Here is a 17,102-nt window from a genome sequence, read left to right on the forward strand (position 1 = left end):
GGATGAAGCGATTACCCAGTGTTATACCCTAGTGTTATGATCTGGGTTTGCTTTAGTTGGTCAGATAAAGGTTCAGAAAAGTTGTGTCCAAAAATACATTTTGACATTCGCAGAAGCTTATAGAAAAAAAAAAACATGGTGAACGTGTGCTATAAATAAAGCTTAAAGCTAAATAAGACTTAACAAATCAAAAATCAAACAAATCAAACATCAACATCAATAAATCAAAATGTTGAACTTTTTTTGACCAGGTAGAGTATCTTTTATGTTGTTCTCTTAGCTTCTCACATCTACATAAACAAAAAACAAGAAGAAAATAGTCAAAACCATGTATTTAGGATGGTGTTATTGTCAATATATATATATTTTTTTTTATATTAAAGATAATGTGGTCACAGTAAACACTGCTCTGGTTGAATAGCAGTGGAGACAAAGCTCATCTATATCACCAAAACACAAGGGGTTGTGGTCTGCAGAGCGGAGAGAGGGCAGTAAAAGCACCACAGGGGCCAGACGAGGCCCAGGGCCGTGCTGGGCTAGTGGCCACTGCTCCTGACCCCCAGAGGGGATTTCCCAGAGGCGCTATCATCCCCAACTCAGTAAATAATCCCCCCTGACAGGGTATTAACTCACACAAAGCAATGAGAACATGTGTGTGTCTATATTTGTGTGTTTCAGTGCATGTATGTGTGTATTTAAGAGATGGCAGCGGGGATAATAGGAAAGATTATGAGATAGTAATGCAGAAAAGGAAGCCTTGTTGGAAGTAAGTCAGCGGTGTAGAGTGTAGTGTGTAGTGTGTGAGTGTGTGTAACAGAGAGAGGCAAACAGAGCCAAAGAGGAAGGGAGGCAGCTATTAGCGCTCACACATAACAAACCACCTGATGGAGAGATGAGATCACTGTCGTTTGACACAAAAGAATGAAAACAGAGGCACATATTAGCTGATGTGTGTTTTGTATGTTTAAGAAAATATGGTGAGGAGGGGAAGGGGAACGGAGCTGAGTGCCCTGTTAGCTCAGCCGTCGCTCCGTTCCTCCACCAACCTCCGTTTGCTGTCACAATGTCACATCAGAGCTTTTCCAAACATTCATCAGTCTACTACAGTGCATTGTCGGCTTTTCATTACTTTATGACTCTGGTAAGTCAAAGAGCTAATTTCATCATCACCATTTCTCTGCCAGAACAGAAGAACAGCAAACCACATCATCAACTGACGCAGCAGGGAAGGTGTATAACAGAATCTGATTTACCCTCTAATGTGATTAGATGAGATGGCACAAGAAGAAGTAAGAGAGAAAAGCCAGTCTGAGATGGAGAAACTTCAATATCAAGGCGCAAAAACAGCAGCAACATTCAGAAGCCAACATCCTGGGGCTGCACTGGAAATCACACTTCACTGAAAAGCAGACACAATATGGGATTGTATCTGTGGGTAGCCAACACACTTAAATGTCTCTGGCCTCGAGTGACCATCTCCCACCGTCTGGTATTAGCTGTGAAGTGTTTGTCCTTGACAGTGGCTGAGAAAACACTGCAGGAGAAAATACCTCCTTTTGACTTTCCATTATATGAACCAACAAATCAATAAACCTTTTGAAACCAATAGATCAGCAGCCTGGTGTGTGTGTCTCTCTTGTACATAAATCTCAGGATAGTATTACTTTTGTTGTGACTTTTATTTCATGTGCAGGCATCTGTATGAGTTTTTCTAAACTGGATAAAAAAAAGAGTCTAAACATGTGGGTTGAATTTTATAGACAAGCTGCTTTAGATTATAATGTTTCTAATATTGAATTCCACTTTCCTTCCAGCAGTGGTGGCAATTTTGTGGCTTTAAGTGTTGTGTCAATATAGTGGAAACACAAAGCAGCTAATCTGCACTCAAAATAACCTCATAAATATGTGACCAAAAGGAAAAAATAGAGAAACTGTTGCTGCTTTTTTGAGAATTGTTGAATTTTGCTGCACTCAAAGGGGGTTTTGAGGTTATGACCACTAGTAGAGCTAAGAGCAATGCTTTTACAACTGGCTCATGTGCTATTGCGCTCTTTAAGCTCAATGAAATCATGACCACAGGTTGTTTGTGCACTCTACAATGTACTATAATGTAGATTTTTTCAGACTTTTTGGATTTTCTCAGCAGGGAAAACACAGGTGATAAAAGTTACAAAAAAAGTACTTGAATTTTGCTCTTCTGGGATCATGTTCCTATTCAAATTTGTATTTTATTTTTTATTTTTTTCATTTTAATTAGGATACTACATTTGGCCACATTGTCCAGCCCTTGTTTGACAAGATATAATGCCGAGATGATGTTCAGTTCATTATCATACCTTATACCTACCATAATGATGATAATCTAACTTTAAAACATATTATTTTGCTCCCAATCGTGATCTGCCCAAGAACCGAACCAAGTCTAAACCATAGCATTACTACAATCAGAATGCAAATACCAACATTTAGTTATCAGATGCTGGCCATCTTTGGCATTTTGTGGCATTTCTGTTGGTGGCGTTCTGTATTTAAACTGGAAAATATTCCCACAGGTGTATCAGAGGATTTCGATTATCTTGCTGCTCAGTTGGGGGACTTGTTGATGGCCTTGTGCATGACACAACATTTCAGTTTCACACCTGTGTAAATAAAATTACCTGCATTTATTCACATAAAACCCAGTGAAGGTCAGTGAAGGCTGCAGGTATTCAAAGAACATCAGGTTTTCAAAATATTTCCATGCAGAGACTGTTTCAGAAGGTGTAGTTGTGGTTGGTAATCCTTTCTGATTAGCAGCAGGACGCGTTAAGTCCATTCAGGCTGTTGTAAGATACCTGTGTTTGGGCTGAGCTAAGCTGTTGGCCTAGCGAGGAGCTTTAAACCCAATGTGAGGGTTGTCAGGAGCTCAGGTGGAAACGGCAGATAATGCAAACAAGACGTACGGGCATCGCTGGAGGGCAGAGTGAAGGGGAGATGGAATAGGACAGGAGAGACGAACACAGAGAGGGAGAAGGATTTCTGGTGCAGTTCCCAGTTTCTCATTATCTCAGTCATCTTTTGGATGAGACTGTCATCCCTCCACTGGCTGAAAGGGAGGAAGAGGATGGTGGGATGAAAAGGAGGACCGTGGCATGACAGGAATGAGGAAGGCACAGGAACATCTGTCTCAGTGCGAGTGTGCTGTTTCTTATACTTTTTATAGCATGCAGCTTACATTCTCTGTCATGGAGCTTTGCCTGATTATGAGGACAAACAACAAGGAGACAAGCAGGAAATTAAAGGGTCTGGATGAAAGACCTTCTAAACTCACATGATCACAGACACAAAGGCACACAGACATTTTCTCATTGTCTTAACCACACAAACTTGTAAACAAGTGCTCAGATTTTTGCTACAACAAAAATTATGCTTGTTGAAAAGATAACTTTAGGATGAATTTCTAAAAAATGATATGCATTCAAGACATTGTGACTTTTTTATTTAAAACCTATTATTATTCAGTTCCCATCATGTCTGTAAGAGTCACATGAATTTACAGTCACAAACAAACACAAACTTTACCGCAACTTCACCTGATTCTGATGTGTCATTGTCATAGTCCAGGGCCTCCAGAACCAGAGAAAAAGACTTCTGTGGACAAAACAGAGACAACATCTGTCAAACAGGCCACACTTTGGAGATTTAAAGTCACATACAATTAAAATAGTTACTTTTATTCCCACAATTGGCCTCAATGAGACTTCTTCCCCACAGTCTGGTGTAGGATCACTTAACATTCAGTCCATTATACAGTGTGTTATAATATGGATGTCTTGAAAGCCTTGTAGCTGGTTGTCACTCAAAGATCATTTAAACAATCCTCATCTGTTGCAAAAGTCTACAAATTTATGATTCAACTCTGGTAGGTATTGTTGATCCCCTACAGATTTCATTATTTTTGCTTTGGCCACATTTAGACTGTAAATAGAAACAGTTTGGGGCATGCCAGTGGCTGTCCTGGTAAACGTGTACCAAACAGGTTGAAGCCTTACCAGAGCAGCCCTGCTTCGGTTTTACCCCGAGGCCATTCACTGTATGTCATTCCCATATTCTCTCACCCCATGTATCCTGTCTCTCCTCACTTCATCTATCCATCCAAAGCATGAAAAGCCCAAAAAATAAACCCTTAAAAGGGCTACACATAGTTCTTCTACTCTCAAATACTAAAAAATTGCCTACATTCATCATTTGACTGTTTAGAAGAAAGAGCTCTGAATCTATGTCAAGGACAGCAATATATTGGAGTATAGACATATAATATATACACAAGGATGGTCTGGCAGATTTATGTGACCACTAGAGGGAGTAGTGAGTTTGCTTTGCTGTTCTATCATGGTGAAGAAAACTAACGCCACTGGGCCTTTGCCCAAAGTATCAGAAAAGTGACCAGATAGGATGAAAACCCCAAAGAAACCACTTTTAGAGTCAAAGAAGTGACAAACTGATAAACGCTAGAAGCACTATTGTTTGAATAATGGCTGATGAAATGGCAGCGTTTCTTCTACACAGGTACGTTTGATTATGGGGTTTATGAAGCTATGATGTTTGGTTCAGTTGGTTTCTTGTTTGTTCACCTTTTAACACCCAAAGCTATTTGTTGAATTCATACCAAATTGAGTTTATAGATTGTCAGTGGCCCAGAATAGATCTTATGACATTTGGGAAAAGTAGGTCAAAGTTCACGTTTTTGATGAATTTTTAAATCTTTTTTTTCCCATTTACGTATAATGGGCAAAATTTCACATGTCTATAAAAACATACATTTGTTTCAATTTACTTCAAACTTGGCACATGTATAGAGTCAATTGATATGCTGACATCAGCACTTGCATAGACATGATGACATCAGCTGCATTGATGCTAAAATAAGCTACAATATGTGCGAGGGGCGGGGTTTGTCGTGTCTGGCAACACCTGTTTTTTCTAATTTCACCATTTGCTGATCCACAGTTCAGACTAAACTGTGACAGTTCTGACCTTGTTTTGATGATTCCAAACAGATCTTTAGTGCAGCTAGTTGACACACAAACCATATAGAAAACAAAGGTGATTTGTGGTTTTGTTGTGGCTGTTTTCTGTCTAAAAACAAAGGCTAAGCTGACAGAGCTATAATGTAAACTACTGGCTTGATGCAGCACATGAGCTTTTGTTTTTAAAAAAAAACAAAAAACAACAACTTGGCGATACCATAATACAGATGCACGTTAACAATGAGCTTCATACTTTATTCAGTGAGTGATATAGTCTGTGGATAACAAAGTGTTGATTTGTTGGTGGTTTTGGTAGTCATAAGTGTGTTCTGATTACATGACTTCCCCTGCTGTTGAGAAGTTTGGAACATCAATATGACATAACCCCTTTAAAAATATTTCCCCAGGGTAAGTTTTGTACTGCCTCATTTTGTTTTATGGTCTTCCTCTTCATATGATAGGCTACAATTTTGACTTGTGTGTGAAAGAAGACTTTCCTGATTATATCAGCAATCACAGATGTCCTACACTGTGGTTGCATATTGACGACACTGATATTTAGCCGTGCGTAGGCCCACCTGTAATCCAGACCTTTCACCAATTAAAAACAATGGGTGCACCACAAAGCGATAAAAATCTGAATTGATTTTTGTCAATTATTTATCAAATAAAAAAGGAAATTGCTGATTAATTTACATTTTTCCATTAATGGATGTTTTTATCTGTACATCAGTCTTCATTTAAATCTCATATAATTGCCTCATTGATGAAGAGTCTGACAGCTTTTTAACACAGTCTCCTTATCTCCCCATTATTTCCATTTCTACCTGTGTTCTCACCTTGAGCCTTAAAAAAATACATAATAAAAAGCAACACAAATGATTCAATATTTGTGTGAGCCAAAGATGCAGTTGCATGCAGATTCAACTAATCCCCCCCAAAAATGCACCGAATAAGAATATTTTGGAATTCTGGAGGAATGCCAGTAGTGTGTAGACTAAACAAAAAGACTAATTTACTTAAACCCTATGTAAAATCACAGGTCATTATTTCCAGTGCTGTATATTGAAGCAATTGACTAACAGGTTCCAGATAATCCAGTTCAGTCCTTCAGTTTGGTAGACGTGTCATGATCATGCTTTAAGTGTTAATTCCTGCTGACATGTGCAGGTTAGTTTGGTTACAGGTGAGGCAGATTCTGGCATGCATTTCCATTCATATGACTAAATCTTGGAGTTTATTATAATTCAAGCTCATGTAGTGATAAGGACAGTCCATACACATTTATAAGGCTACCTGGCTGAACAGTTTCGGGGGACATATGCTGGACATCTTCAAATGATGACTTTGAGCTTATAGAGATATCATACTCGGGGGAGATAACAGCGGACAGGTGTTTTTTTTATTCTTGTCTTCTGATTTTTTTTCTTCCTATGAGTGATGAATAATTCAGACCAACACTTATCCATAACTCTTCTCCTTTCATTTTCAGTGTTCTCTATCTCACATTATCCCTGCTTTTGTGAAACAAACCAGTGCGTGTCATGCAAATCGCTTCACCGTGTGCATTGTGGGTAAGTGTTCTCCTAAAGGGTTGCATGGATGTGTGGTCACGTCTTTGCTGTGACAGCGTGCTGCCAGAGGGGGGGTGAGTGGCAGGAGAGAAGAGGAAATAGATAGAAGGCAGGTGATGGTTGCAGGAGATGAGGGAGGTGTGAAGAGCATGAGAGTCTGCAGCTGACGTTAGCCAGAGGGGAAAAAGGCAGCACAGTGAGAAGATGAAGGGTTGCAGGGAAGGTGTAAAATGTTAGAGGAGCGAAAATTGGTGTGGTGGAAAATCCTGAGTAAGGAATTTACTCCAAGTTGAGGTACGTTTAGATCATTGGTATAAAACTATCTGGACAGGTGAGGAGGGTAATTGTACAGGAGAGATCTAAAAAAAAAAAAAGAAAAGAAGTAGGGGGTAATTATGCAAAGTGAAAGAGAAAGGACACCAAGGGAAGATGTAGTGAAACAGTTTACATGACTCCTGTGGTTTGTCTGAATTTCAGATGTGTGATGGAAAAAAGAGAACAAAAGGGTCATAGTGGAGTGAAACAAAAGGACGATAAGATAGAATCGAATTACAAGAACACAAAAATGAAAGTAGAGGAGATAAGATAAGAAGAAGACGTAGGGGAAGGAAGGAGGAGGAAGAACACTCCCACGACCATACACAGTAAGAGGTGCTAATGAGATGTGCTCGTTGGCAGAGGGCTCGCAGCAAGTTCATTAAAGCCGAATCATTGCAGGTAGCACACAGATGGTCCAGCTGGAGTCATTAGGCTACACCACAGCTTAAAACTCTCTCTTGAAGTAATGCTTAGAATGTGTGATTTATATCTGAACACTGTGAGATCTGCAGTCTGTGATAATACAATTAGCTCAGCATAGAATTTATCTTGTTTCACTGTCTCTCCTTCAGCAGATTGTGGATAAAAAGCTGAGCTAAGTATTTTGAGGATCAGGCTGGCTGTGGTAGGAGGTTTTACAATGCAGTATGTTTGAAGATGTCCTTAAATGCAATTTGCAACATATTTTATTAGATTATTGGAACTGAATACTGTATTTTAAACACTTTGGATTACTTCAATACTGTCTTATGTTGTTATTGCATGTAACACTGTCAAGCACACAATAGCATTAAACACCCATGAGTCACTCTGAACATATATGGACACTTGCTGTAGAAATAGAAGCTAAACATGAACACAAAAGCAGTGATATCTTTCCTGTAAAAAAATTTCCAAATCAATCACTTTTTCCCTGTTTTATTTTCTACCACAGCATCAACTTAAGAGTGAAAACAAGGAAACAAATATGGAAATAAACCCATGTGAAATTACAGTTCCACAGCAGAACATTTTGTTTTCACTCAGTTTCTGAAGTGCAATTCAATCCTCTTTGAACAAAAATAGCAGCAGAAAAGACTTTCTCTGCTTTCCCACAGCATGAAATGGGTGGGAAAGATAAAACATAATTAACAATGATGGAAATGTACTGTTCAATCGAGCGTGCAGCTTGATTGCCCCACTCAGTTCCATCCTCTATGACGTGTATGGACAGGTACTAGACTATCTGCATAGCCTAATTATACCGGGGATAGGCTCCACTGTGATTTAAAAGCCCAGGTATAAGATTTATGGGGACATGTGCAGAAATGGAATATAATATACATGATTATGTTTTCTTTTATGTATAATGAATGCTTTTTTTTTTTTTTTTCGTTAGAATTAGCTTAGAATTGGCTTTCAATATCAACAGAGAAGGCCAAATTGACTTTTCTTTTCCTGTTTTCCATTTCATAGCAGGTAAAGTTCATAATCATTACCCACCATGTCTGATTGTGGGCTACAGTTGTCCTGTTAACTAAAAAGCCCTTTTACCTTTTTGGTAACAGGAAGGGGTTGGTTGCAATCATTTACTATTATACAGTACACACTGAACATTTGATATCAGGGGTTTAAATATAGCAGTTCTGTTACAGAATGTGAATTTTTTTCCCTTTCCTTTCTGTTACTACATAATGCGACCCACTGAGAATGCTACTTGGAGTAACAAATGCCATTATCAATTGGAAATAAAAGAAGCAACTCAGCAACACTGCAGGATGCTTACATTCTGAGCAAGTAAATGTATTCTCCTAAGCTGGACAACAGGCAAAGGACCATCCAAAACACAGGGGCACAGGACTGTAGTTGAATATGTGTCAGTAGTCTATTTGATGAGCAAGTTACATAACAGGCAATGTGTGTCATAAAGTGTTTGCCCCTTTTGTGTTGTACATAGGTTTGTACATTGCTGGTATTTCTGTGAGGGTTTGTATGTAGATGTGGAACTAACCTGCCTTATGGGCATTTACTTTCTTGTCATGTGTTTGGTCTAGTCTCTGGGTCTGAGTATCTGTCTTTGAGCCTATCTTGTTCTATTTGCTCATTCATTAATTTTCCAAACCACTTAATCCTCTACAGAGTCGCGGGGGAGCTGGAGTTTATCTCAGCTACCAACAGGCGAAGGCGGGCTACACCCTGGATGTGTCGCCAGTTCATCACAGGGCTGACATATAGAGATGAACAACCATTCAATTTCCCATTTACACCTACCATATATGTCTTGAACAGTGGGAGGAAGCCAGACTACCCAGAGAGAACACATTCAGATGTGGGGACAACATGCAAACTGGGACCAATCCATGACCTGACCTTGATGCTGTGAGTGCTAACCACTGCAAACCATTACACAAAAAATGGTAAAAAAAAAAAAAGAAAAAAAAAAAAAAGATCGTATATTGGAAAACAAATATCATAGGTTTATGGGAAATAGGTTATACCAGCGGTTCCCAACCTTTTTTGGCTCATGACCCCATTTTAACATCACAAATTTCTGGTGACCCCAGACAACAAAATTTTCTGCTAAAATTAATTTGTTTTTGATCATGTAATAGTTTGCTATACTTTGTTTATAAATAAATGTTAATTTTAGACAACATTTGGCGATATAATGTATATTATGGACAGTGGCAGAAAAGCCAGGTGTAGATGACTGCACAAAGTGAGAATTTAATTTTCCATGATCAGGATATGTACAGTCAGTCCAGCTTGTATTTACAAGTCTGCAAATTAATGCTGAAAAAACAATAACTCAAACTATGAATTATGAAAGAGCTGCAGCATTCTTAAACCGACCACAATGAACATTTGAAAGATAACAGTTCCACAGTGCTTCAGTCTCAGCTTCAGTTGTCATGTCTTTATGTATGTGATTGTCTCTATCAGTCACCATATTTTTTATTAGTAAGTTTTTATTTTTATCAGTTACTAGTAATTTCAGGTGACCCCATTTGAATTCCACATGGGGTCCCGACCCCAAGGTTGAAAAACATTAGGGTATACCCTTCAGACATACCATGTCAGAACAAAAGTTTCCAAATCCATTTAGTTTAAGACTGTAAATGTCTCATTGTTACCAACTATTAAACTGTATCTCTGTATCTAAACCCATGTATTCAGCTTCTCCCCAGCGCTGCAGGCTGGTTATGACAAACTGTCCACTACTACAAATTGCACACACAGCATTACCTCACTCTTGGCCTGCTCACAGACCTTTTAGCCTTATCATGGTCCCAATCGTCGCCACCCCCTCTCCACCCCCTCCTCACCCTTCCTTCCATCCACTGTACACGCCTCTCTCCCCGTTCTGCCCGCACCCTCTGCCAATGGCAACAGCAGGTTAAGACCTGTGGGAAGACCAGAGCCCTTTTCTTGTCTTTTGTTCTCACTTATTCAACTTTCCCCTTGACACATACACACCCTCACCTACTCACCCACAACTGAGCTGAGCCAGGTATCACTGATTGATACAGGAAGGGTGTATGTGCGCTCAGCCTTGTTTATAAGTTTTGGATCCTGCTGGGGTCACACTAACTATGGTTACCAAGTTAAAATCACAACAACAATCCGTGACAAGACTTTATGGCTTCCTAACAACTCCATCAAAACACACTCACACACAGGCAGTATATATGACGTCATGGAGACCATCAGTGTCCAGAACTAAACAACAGGGAGGAAAAGAAATCAGTAAACAACAAAAAGTAGCCGGTGATAAGATCACGGGACAATGATGAGGTGATGTTTTTGCCTTGGTCTGACACAAATAACATCACAGTGTTATTTGGACCATTTGTAGCCATAATGGACAAAGTGATGACAACAGGGAAATGACATAATGGGAAAGGTGTGTGACAAGTTTTGTGCATTTACTGTATGTGTGTATGAGCATCTGTAGGATCATTTTTAAACAGAGAGAAGTCTGGTCTGACAGAAAATAGAAAACTGTTAAATGATATATTCTGAGATTTATTCTGTCCTCATACTATCATTACAGCTGACAGATGGAATTTGCTATTTTCTTGAAGTGAGAATATAACCTTCAGGATGGCCCGGTGCAGAGTGGTTAGGAACATGAATCCTCTAGAGTCTCTACATCTAAACCGGATAACTTACAGTGCGTCTTTTATCATATCTCTAGCCTTGCCTCCTGTGCACAATTCTATGAAATAGAGCGCGTTAAGACAAATATGAAGCAAACATAGTGAAGTATTATTGACAAAATGGACCAAAACAAATAAGAATGTGTCTTTTTACTCATTAACACCTGCTAAATAATTAAGTATGACTTTTATCTTCTCTTATCTTGTTAACATCCCAGTTTTTTCTGCACACAGGTTCTGATAAACACAATTATCAATCATTATGTGTTTATTCATATAGACATGGGTGAAATGACAAAGTTGAAATGATGTTTATTTTCCTCTGTGTCTAAATCTAAAATCTCAACAGACCTAATCAAAGTCCATCCAAATTTAGTTTAACATTGAATTTTTCTGCTCTCTGTATAGAACAGTAGCTGTTGATTTATATTTTGTAGCTTTATTGAAGCTTTATTGTATCTAGGCTTTATAGGCACAGAGCTGTAACAGGGGGAAAAAGACCACAAATCAGATTCTTCGGTGTCTCTTTAACCATGTCTGACAGATATTTAATTATTTAGTGGGAAGACAAACTAACAGGGAATCTCTGTCTGGTTTCCTTCCTGTTCTAGTTTAGTTTCTCTCAATAACTTACAACAGTGTTTGGTGTGATTTGATACAAAACCGTATATTTTTTCACATCTGTTCATGTTTCAGTTTCAATCTGGCAGCCGTGTGAAAGGAAAACACCTGCTGTTTGTGGGGAATGTAAAGGGCCATTTCTGAAAAGTTGTACTTGATATAAATGTATGTCTTTGTCTCTCCAATATCCCCTCCACTTGTATATGATTTTGTCTGCAGCATCTGACCATGACATGTCTGCTGTTAAGGTCATGTACAGAAACAATTTTCTGTCCTTATCCCTCCGACTGATGTCGTTCATGACCTGTGCTGAAAGTCAGAGCCAAACATGGTCAGAAAGTACAGGGGTTTCCCAAACAACAAGACATCATAACAAGAAGAATTAGTTGTACTGATAATTGTCCCTTCCCTCAGGCTGTGGAGCTGTCTGGTCGTCTGGCCCGGTCCATTAGCCTCCAGTCTCACACCGGTCTAACAGTGGAAAAGCTGAGGATTAGAGTGGACTGAGTCAAAGCACCACACACCACTGTGATAGCATGCCAAATTCAATTCAATTAAGGTTTTTTTTTTAAAATATGCTTTGTTTTCCATCTTAGCCTACTTCCTCCAGCGCGCCATTTCTCATCCCTTACCTCCTTTCGATCACTCTCTCTCCCCTCTGGTGGTGCCCCCTTTCTCCCCCTGCCATGCCTCCCTCCCTCGCTCCCTCAGACATGGGCAGGGTAGGATATCCCGGCAAAGCCAGGCTGTACAAACACAGCTCTACGACAGGAAGAACTCCCAGCCCTGAGAGAGGAATTTCCCCTCAGAGCTCACACACTAATGCACACACACTAACACGCACACAAACAGACACCCACATTTTAGTGCGCAGGCCTACGCAAATGCACATGCAATGCAAACACACACAGGTATGCAAACCTTTATTTTCCCATATGCAACTGTAGCTGTGAAACGATGGAGGCTGAGGCATCACTTATTTTCAACAACAGGATTTTTTACTTCTTCAATGCTTCTGAAGCCTTAAAGTTATTAGGCAGAGTAAGTGTACATTTGTGAGGTCATAATTGCCACAATTTTTTTCTAATTTTATTTGTCTTCTTTATCCTAGTGAGGATAAAGTGGGGTCAGAAGATGAATGAATGAATGAATTTATCTTCTTTTCTTCATTTTACATTTTTCATTGTTTTCTTTCTTTTCTATCTTTCCATCTTTTAATTTATTTGTTCATGTGAGTCGAGTTCTTCTGCATTTAAGCTCACATTGCTTTCTTCATTTTCCCATGTTTTTTGTCATTTGTCTCGCTACATTCTCCTTTAGGTACACTAAATATCTTTTAATTGGAATTTGTGGATGCAGCACAGGTAGAAGACCAAGACAAATTTCCTTACATCGTGGAACAATACAATGAATCTGTATCTGTACAAATATAAACTTTACGAAATACTTTCTGCATTCCAATGAAAAGGTAATGAAGTTATTTACATGCACAATAAACAACTAACCATTTTATCATTTGGATCCGCTGGATCATTAACCGTGCATTAACACCATTTGGCCAATGAAATGAAGATCTATCTCATCTCAGATTATTTGGTATCAATTTGGCAACTGTGAAATAGGTTTATCCATTTACCTCAATTCATATCATCACTGCAGTACTTAAATTAAACACTTTCTTTGTATTAAACAGACCCACGCAAAACTGCTTTTTTACTTAATATTTGCACTTACTCGATATGAAACTCACTATAATCTCATTACATCTGCATATAGCTACAGCAACTACTCATATTTATGTCTTTACCTGCAAAATGTAAATAAGAAACAGATGATTTGTCAAAAAAAAAAAAATCATCATTAAGTTGATTAAAATGATTCAAAAAAGTCCTAAAAAGCAGATGAATGCCTCACAATAACCACCATTCAAGAAAACCTATAAGTAATGTCACATCCCATTTTTTCCTCTCAAGTCTATAAGGATTAAGTAAAATGTAAGCATATCTCCTTAATCCTTTGTGCACATAGCCATCTATTTAGTCAGCACAATGAAAAAGCTTTACATGCATGTACAAGCTGGACAGTAATTGGCAATTACACATGCTTTGTATACATAATGCAGAAAATTAAATTAACAGCAAATGTTCCCCACAAGTCTTAATATTCATAATCAGCAGCTGAGCATTTGCTGTTTTCCCTCATCTGCAAACTCACACCCACAGAATCAGAGGGTGCACATAATTACAGCACACATACAAACATGCTGGACACATCTCCTACACACACAAACATGCAAACAGTTGTCATGACAGCAGCTGTGCTTTAGCCTGATTGGATGGCGGACACCTCACCTGCACTACAAATCAGCAGTGGAGGTAACCACAGTAACAATTCTATTACTATTCAGGCCTAAAGCGCAGATTTTACATCAAATTAAAATATGTGCATGCACTAAATATCATGTTATGTCTGTATAGGAGACTAACGGGTTTGTTTTAACAGTGAGACAGAGTGTAGAAAACTGCATGGAGCCAAAAAAAACCCTGAAAGGATATCTCACTTCAGATTGATTTCCACTCCACAGAGGAATAAAATGAAATGCTTTCTGGTACGTGGCTCCCGTAAGACCCACTAACTAATAGCTTCATGTCAACAACACAATTATTGCGTTATTGACTGACTCCTGGCCAACAATGACAGAAAAAAATCAATCGCTTCAGTTGGTGCACAGGAGAGCAAGAGACATGATGTTACAGTGGCTAATTTGTGAATTTCAAAAGTCTCTGTGGATGTAAGTCAATGCCTGCCATCTCCCTCCCCTTAGGTGGAAAAGACACACATACGACGCTGCAGGAGCCCGAGAATTAGACCCCCGGTGTGCAGCCGTCCACCCCACCCTGCTCCATGACCCCACCACTATAATTACATGTCTCTGTTCTCACATTCTCGCCGTCTCCTCTGTTTTTCTTTCATTCTGGACATAATTAGCATCAGACTTTATCTACCCTGTTTCACCCTCAGTCACTTTTCCATCTCTGCCTCGCCGTCTCTTCATCTTCCAGCAAACCGTCACTGCCTCTCGGCCTCCTCTCTGTCCGACAGAGACATCCTGTAGGGTTAATTGGCTTATACTGAACTATGCGGTGACTTCAAACGCTCTGAAACAACAGAGGCCTCTTGACATAACGTGCTCCCATCCTCCATGTCACCGTGCCCCATGTCCATCCTGTCCACTTATTTTTTCCCCCCACTTTGCCTCCTGATGCCTATGACTCTCTCGACAGTGTGAGTAAGCCACTATGACACACACCTCTGTCTGTCTACACCTGCATCCCCACCCAAACACCTGCGCTCCACTCTGAGATCACACACAGACCAGGCTGCACCCCTTCCGCATTTTCATTTCCTTCTTCTTCACTCAGTCTCCTCTCTGCAGTGCTTATATCAACTTTACCCTTTCATCCATTAATCACAACTGTTTCTCCCAAAGCCCCCTCCCCCCCTAGTGCCCCTTCCCAACCCAGACCGACTGCCCTCGACCCCCCCTCCCTCCCCATCCTCCCATCCAACTTCCGCAGGAAATTACCTTGTCTAGCCGCTGGAGGCTTCACATCCATGGCTGTACTTTCAGAAAGAGGCATTATGAGTCAGAGAAGAGTCTTGAGGTGTTCGGTGTCATGTTTATGTTATCAGATTTCTACAGGTATGATATATCACCTCATAAACATTAAAGTAAGATGAAAAAAATGTGGAAAAGTTCATTGGAGAATATAACTATGACTTTTCATATCACAATTAGGATTACTCTTAAATCACAATAAAAACTACATAATAAACTTTCAATTATAAGAAATTACAACTAATAATTTTATAGTTTGATCATTCATTTTCTGAACCGTGTGTGCCAGCAGTTCATCGCAGGGATTATTAAGTCAATAAAATAAAACTTAAATAACAATATGTGTATTTCTTTAAGGTTTAGTGCTAAGTTGCATATCCACAACTTTCAGATATCTATACTTTTCTTGAGTTTTTGCAACTTTTTACTTTTACACCCTACATTATAATACATACAGGGTGGGGAAGCAAAATTTACAATGAACATTTAGTTGTTTTTTCTCAGCAGGCACTACGTCAATTGTTTTGAAACCAAACATATATTGATGTCATAATCATACCTAACACTATTATCCATACCTTTCAGAAACTTTTGCCCATATGAGTAATCAGGAAAGCAACGTCAGAGTGTGTGATTTGCTGAATGCACTCGTCACACCAAAGGAGATTTCAAAAATAGTTGGAGTGTCCATAAAGACTGTTTATAATGTAAAGAAGAGAATGACTATGAGCAAAACTATTACGAGAAAGTCTGGAAGATACTATTAAAGAAGAATGGGAGAAGTTGTCACCCGAATATTTGAGGAACACTTGCGCAAGTTTCAGGAAGTGTGTAAAGGCAGTTATTGAGAAAGAAGGAGGACACATAGAATAAAAACATTTTCTATTATGTCAATTTTCTTGTGGCAAATAAATTCTCATGACTTTCAATAAACTAATTGGTCATACACTGTCTTTCAATCCCTGCTTCAAAATATTGTAAATTTGCTTCCCCACCCTGCATATCTCTACTTTCTAACCCTTACATTTTCCATATAACTACAAATTTTTTATGTATCTATTAGTTCCTAGACTGGACTGCAGATAAAAAAACATTGCAATTCATTGAGTTCTGTTGCCAACACTGAAAACTGATTTGCATATTGGAGTGAAAATACTGCTCGTTATTTTCTCCAGACTCTCTCTCTATTTTTCTTTCTATTTGAGTCTTCACAGTATGATGGAAGATCTAGTTAGCTGTGCACAGAAACAGCTAGTAGAAATGCTCTTCCAAAGCTTCACTTCTTCATTTGTACTTAAACATGTTGAATCAGTACATCTACTTTTACAAGAGTCAAGTATTTGTACATGTACCTCAGTAAAGAATATCTTTTGCCACTTCTGCAGATGAACATACTTTGAGCATATGTTGAAATACAACTGTTCATATTACAGAACAACAGACAAGTCGAGTAAAACAGTAGTGAAAAACTGATCCCACGCATATATGGTCCGCCCACACAGGTCATTATGCATGATTATTATGCCTATTCTCAGGGCTGTGTGGGCGTTTGGGTGCCAGTTAAGATGGGCTAACTTCAACCTTTAGAAAAATGAAATATATATAAAAAAACAAAAGATAGATAGATAGATAGATAGATAGATAGATAGATAGATAGATAGATAGATAGATAGATAGATAGATAGATAGATAGATAGATAGATAGATAGATAGATAGATAGATAGATAGATAGATAGATAGATAGATAGATAGATAGATAGATAGATAGATAGAGGTATGGATGGATGGATGGATGGATGGATGGATGGATGGATGGATGGA

At 38.9% G+C, this 17,102-nt stretch overlaps 1 protein-coding gene across 1 annotated transcript in view; it reads right to left on the reverse strand.

Annotated features, from left to right (window-relative positions):
- The window catches only part of LOC115432197 (protein jagged-1b), a 48,050-nt gene that overhangs the window by 16,542 nt on the left and 14,406 nt on the right, over positions 1–17,102 (reverse strand). Inside the window, exon 3 of the mRNA XM_030153070.1 lies at positions 3,573–3,630. Within this exon, the coding sequence (XP_030008930.1) occupies positions 3,573–3,630 (58 nt within the window). The remainder of the gene's footprint in view (positions 1–3,572; positions 3,631–17,102) is intronic.

Source organism: Sphaeramia orbicularis, chromosome 13 (assembly GCF_902148855.1).
Source record: "Sphaeramia orbicularis chromosome 13, fSphaOr1.1, whole genome shotgun sequence".
NCBI classification, from domain to species: domain Eukaryota; kingdom Metazoa; phylum Chordata; class Actinopteri; order Kurtiformes; family Apogonidae; genus Sphaeramia; species Sphaeramia orbicularis.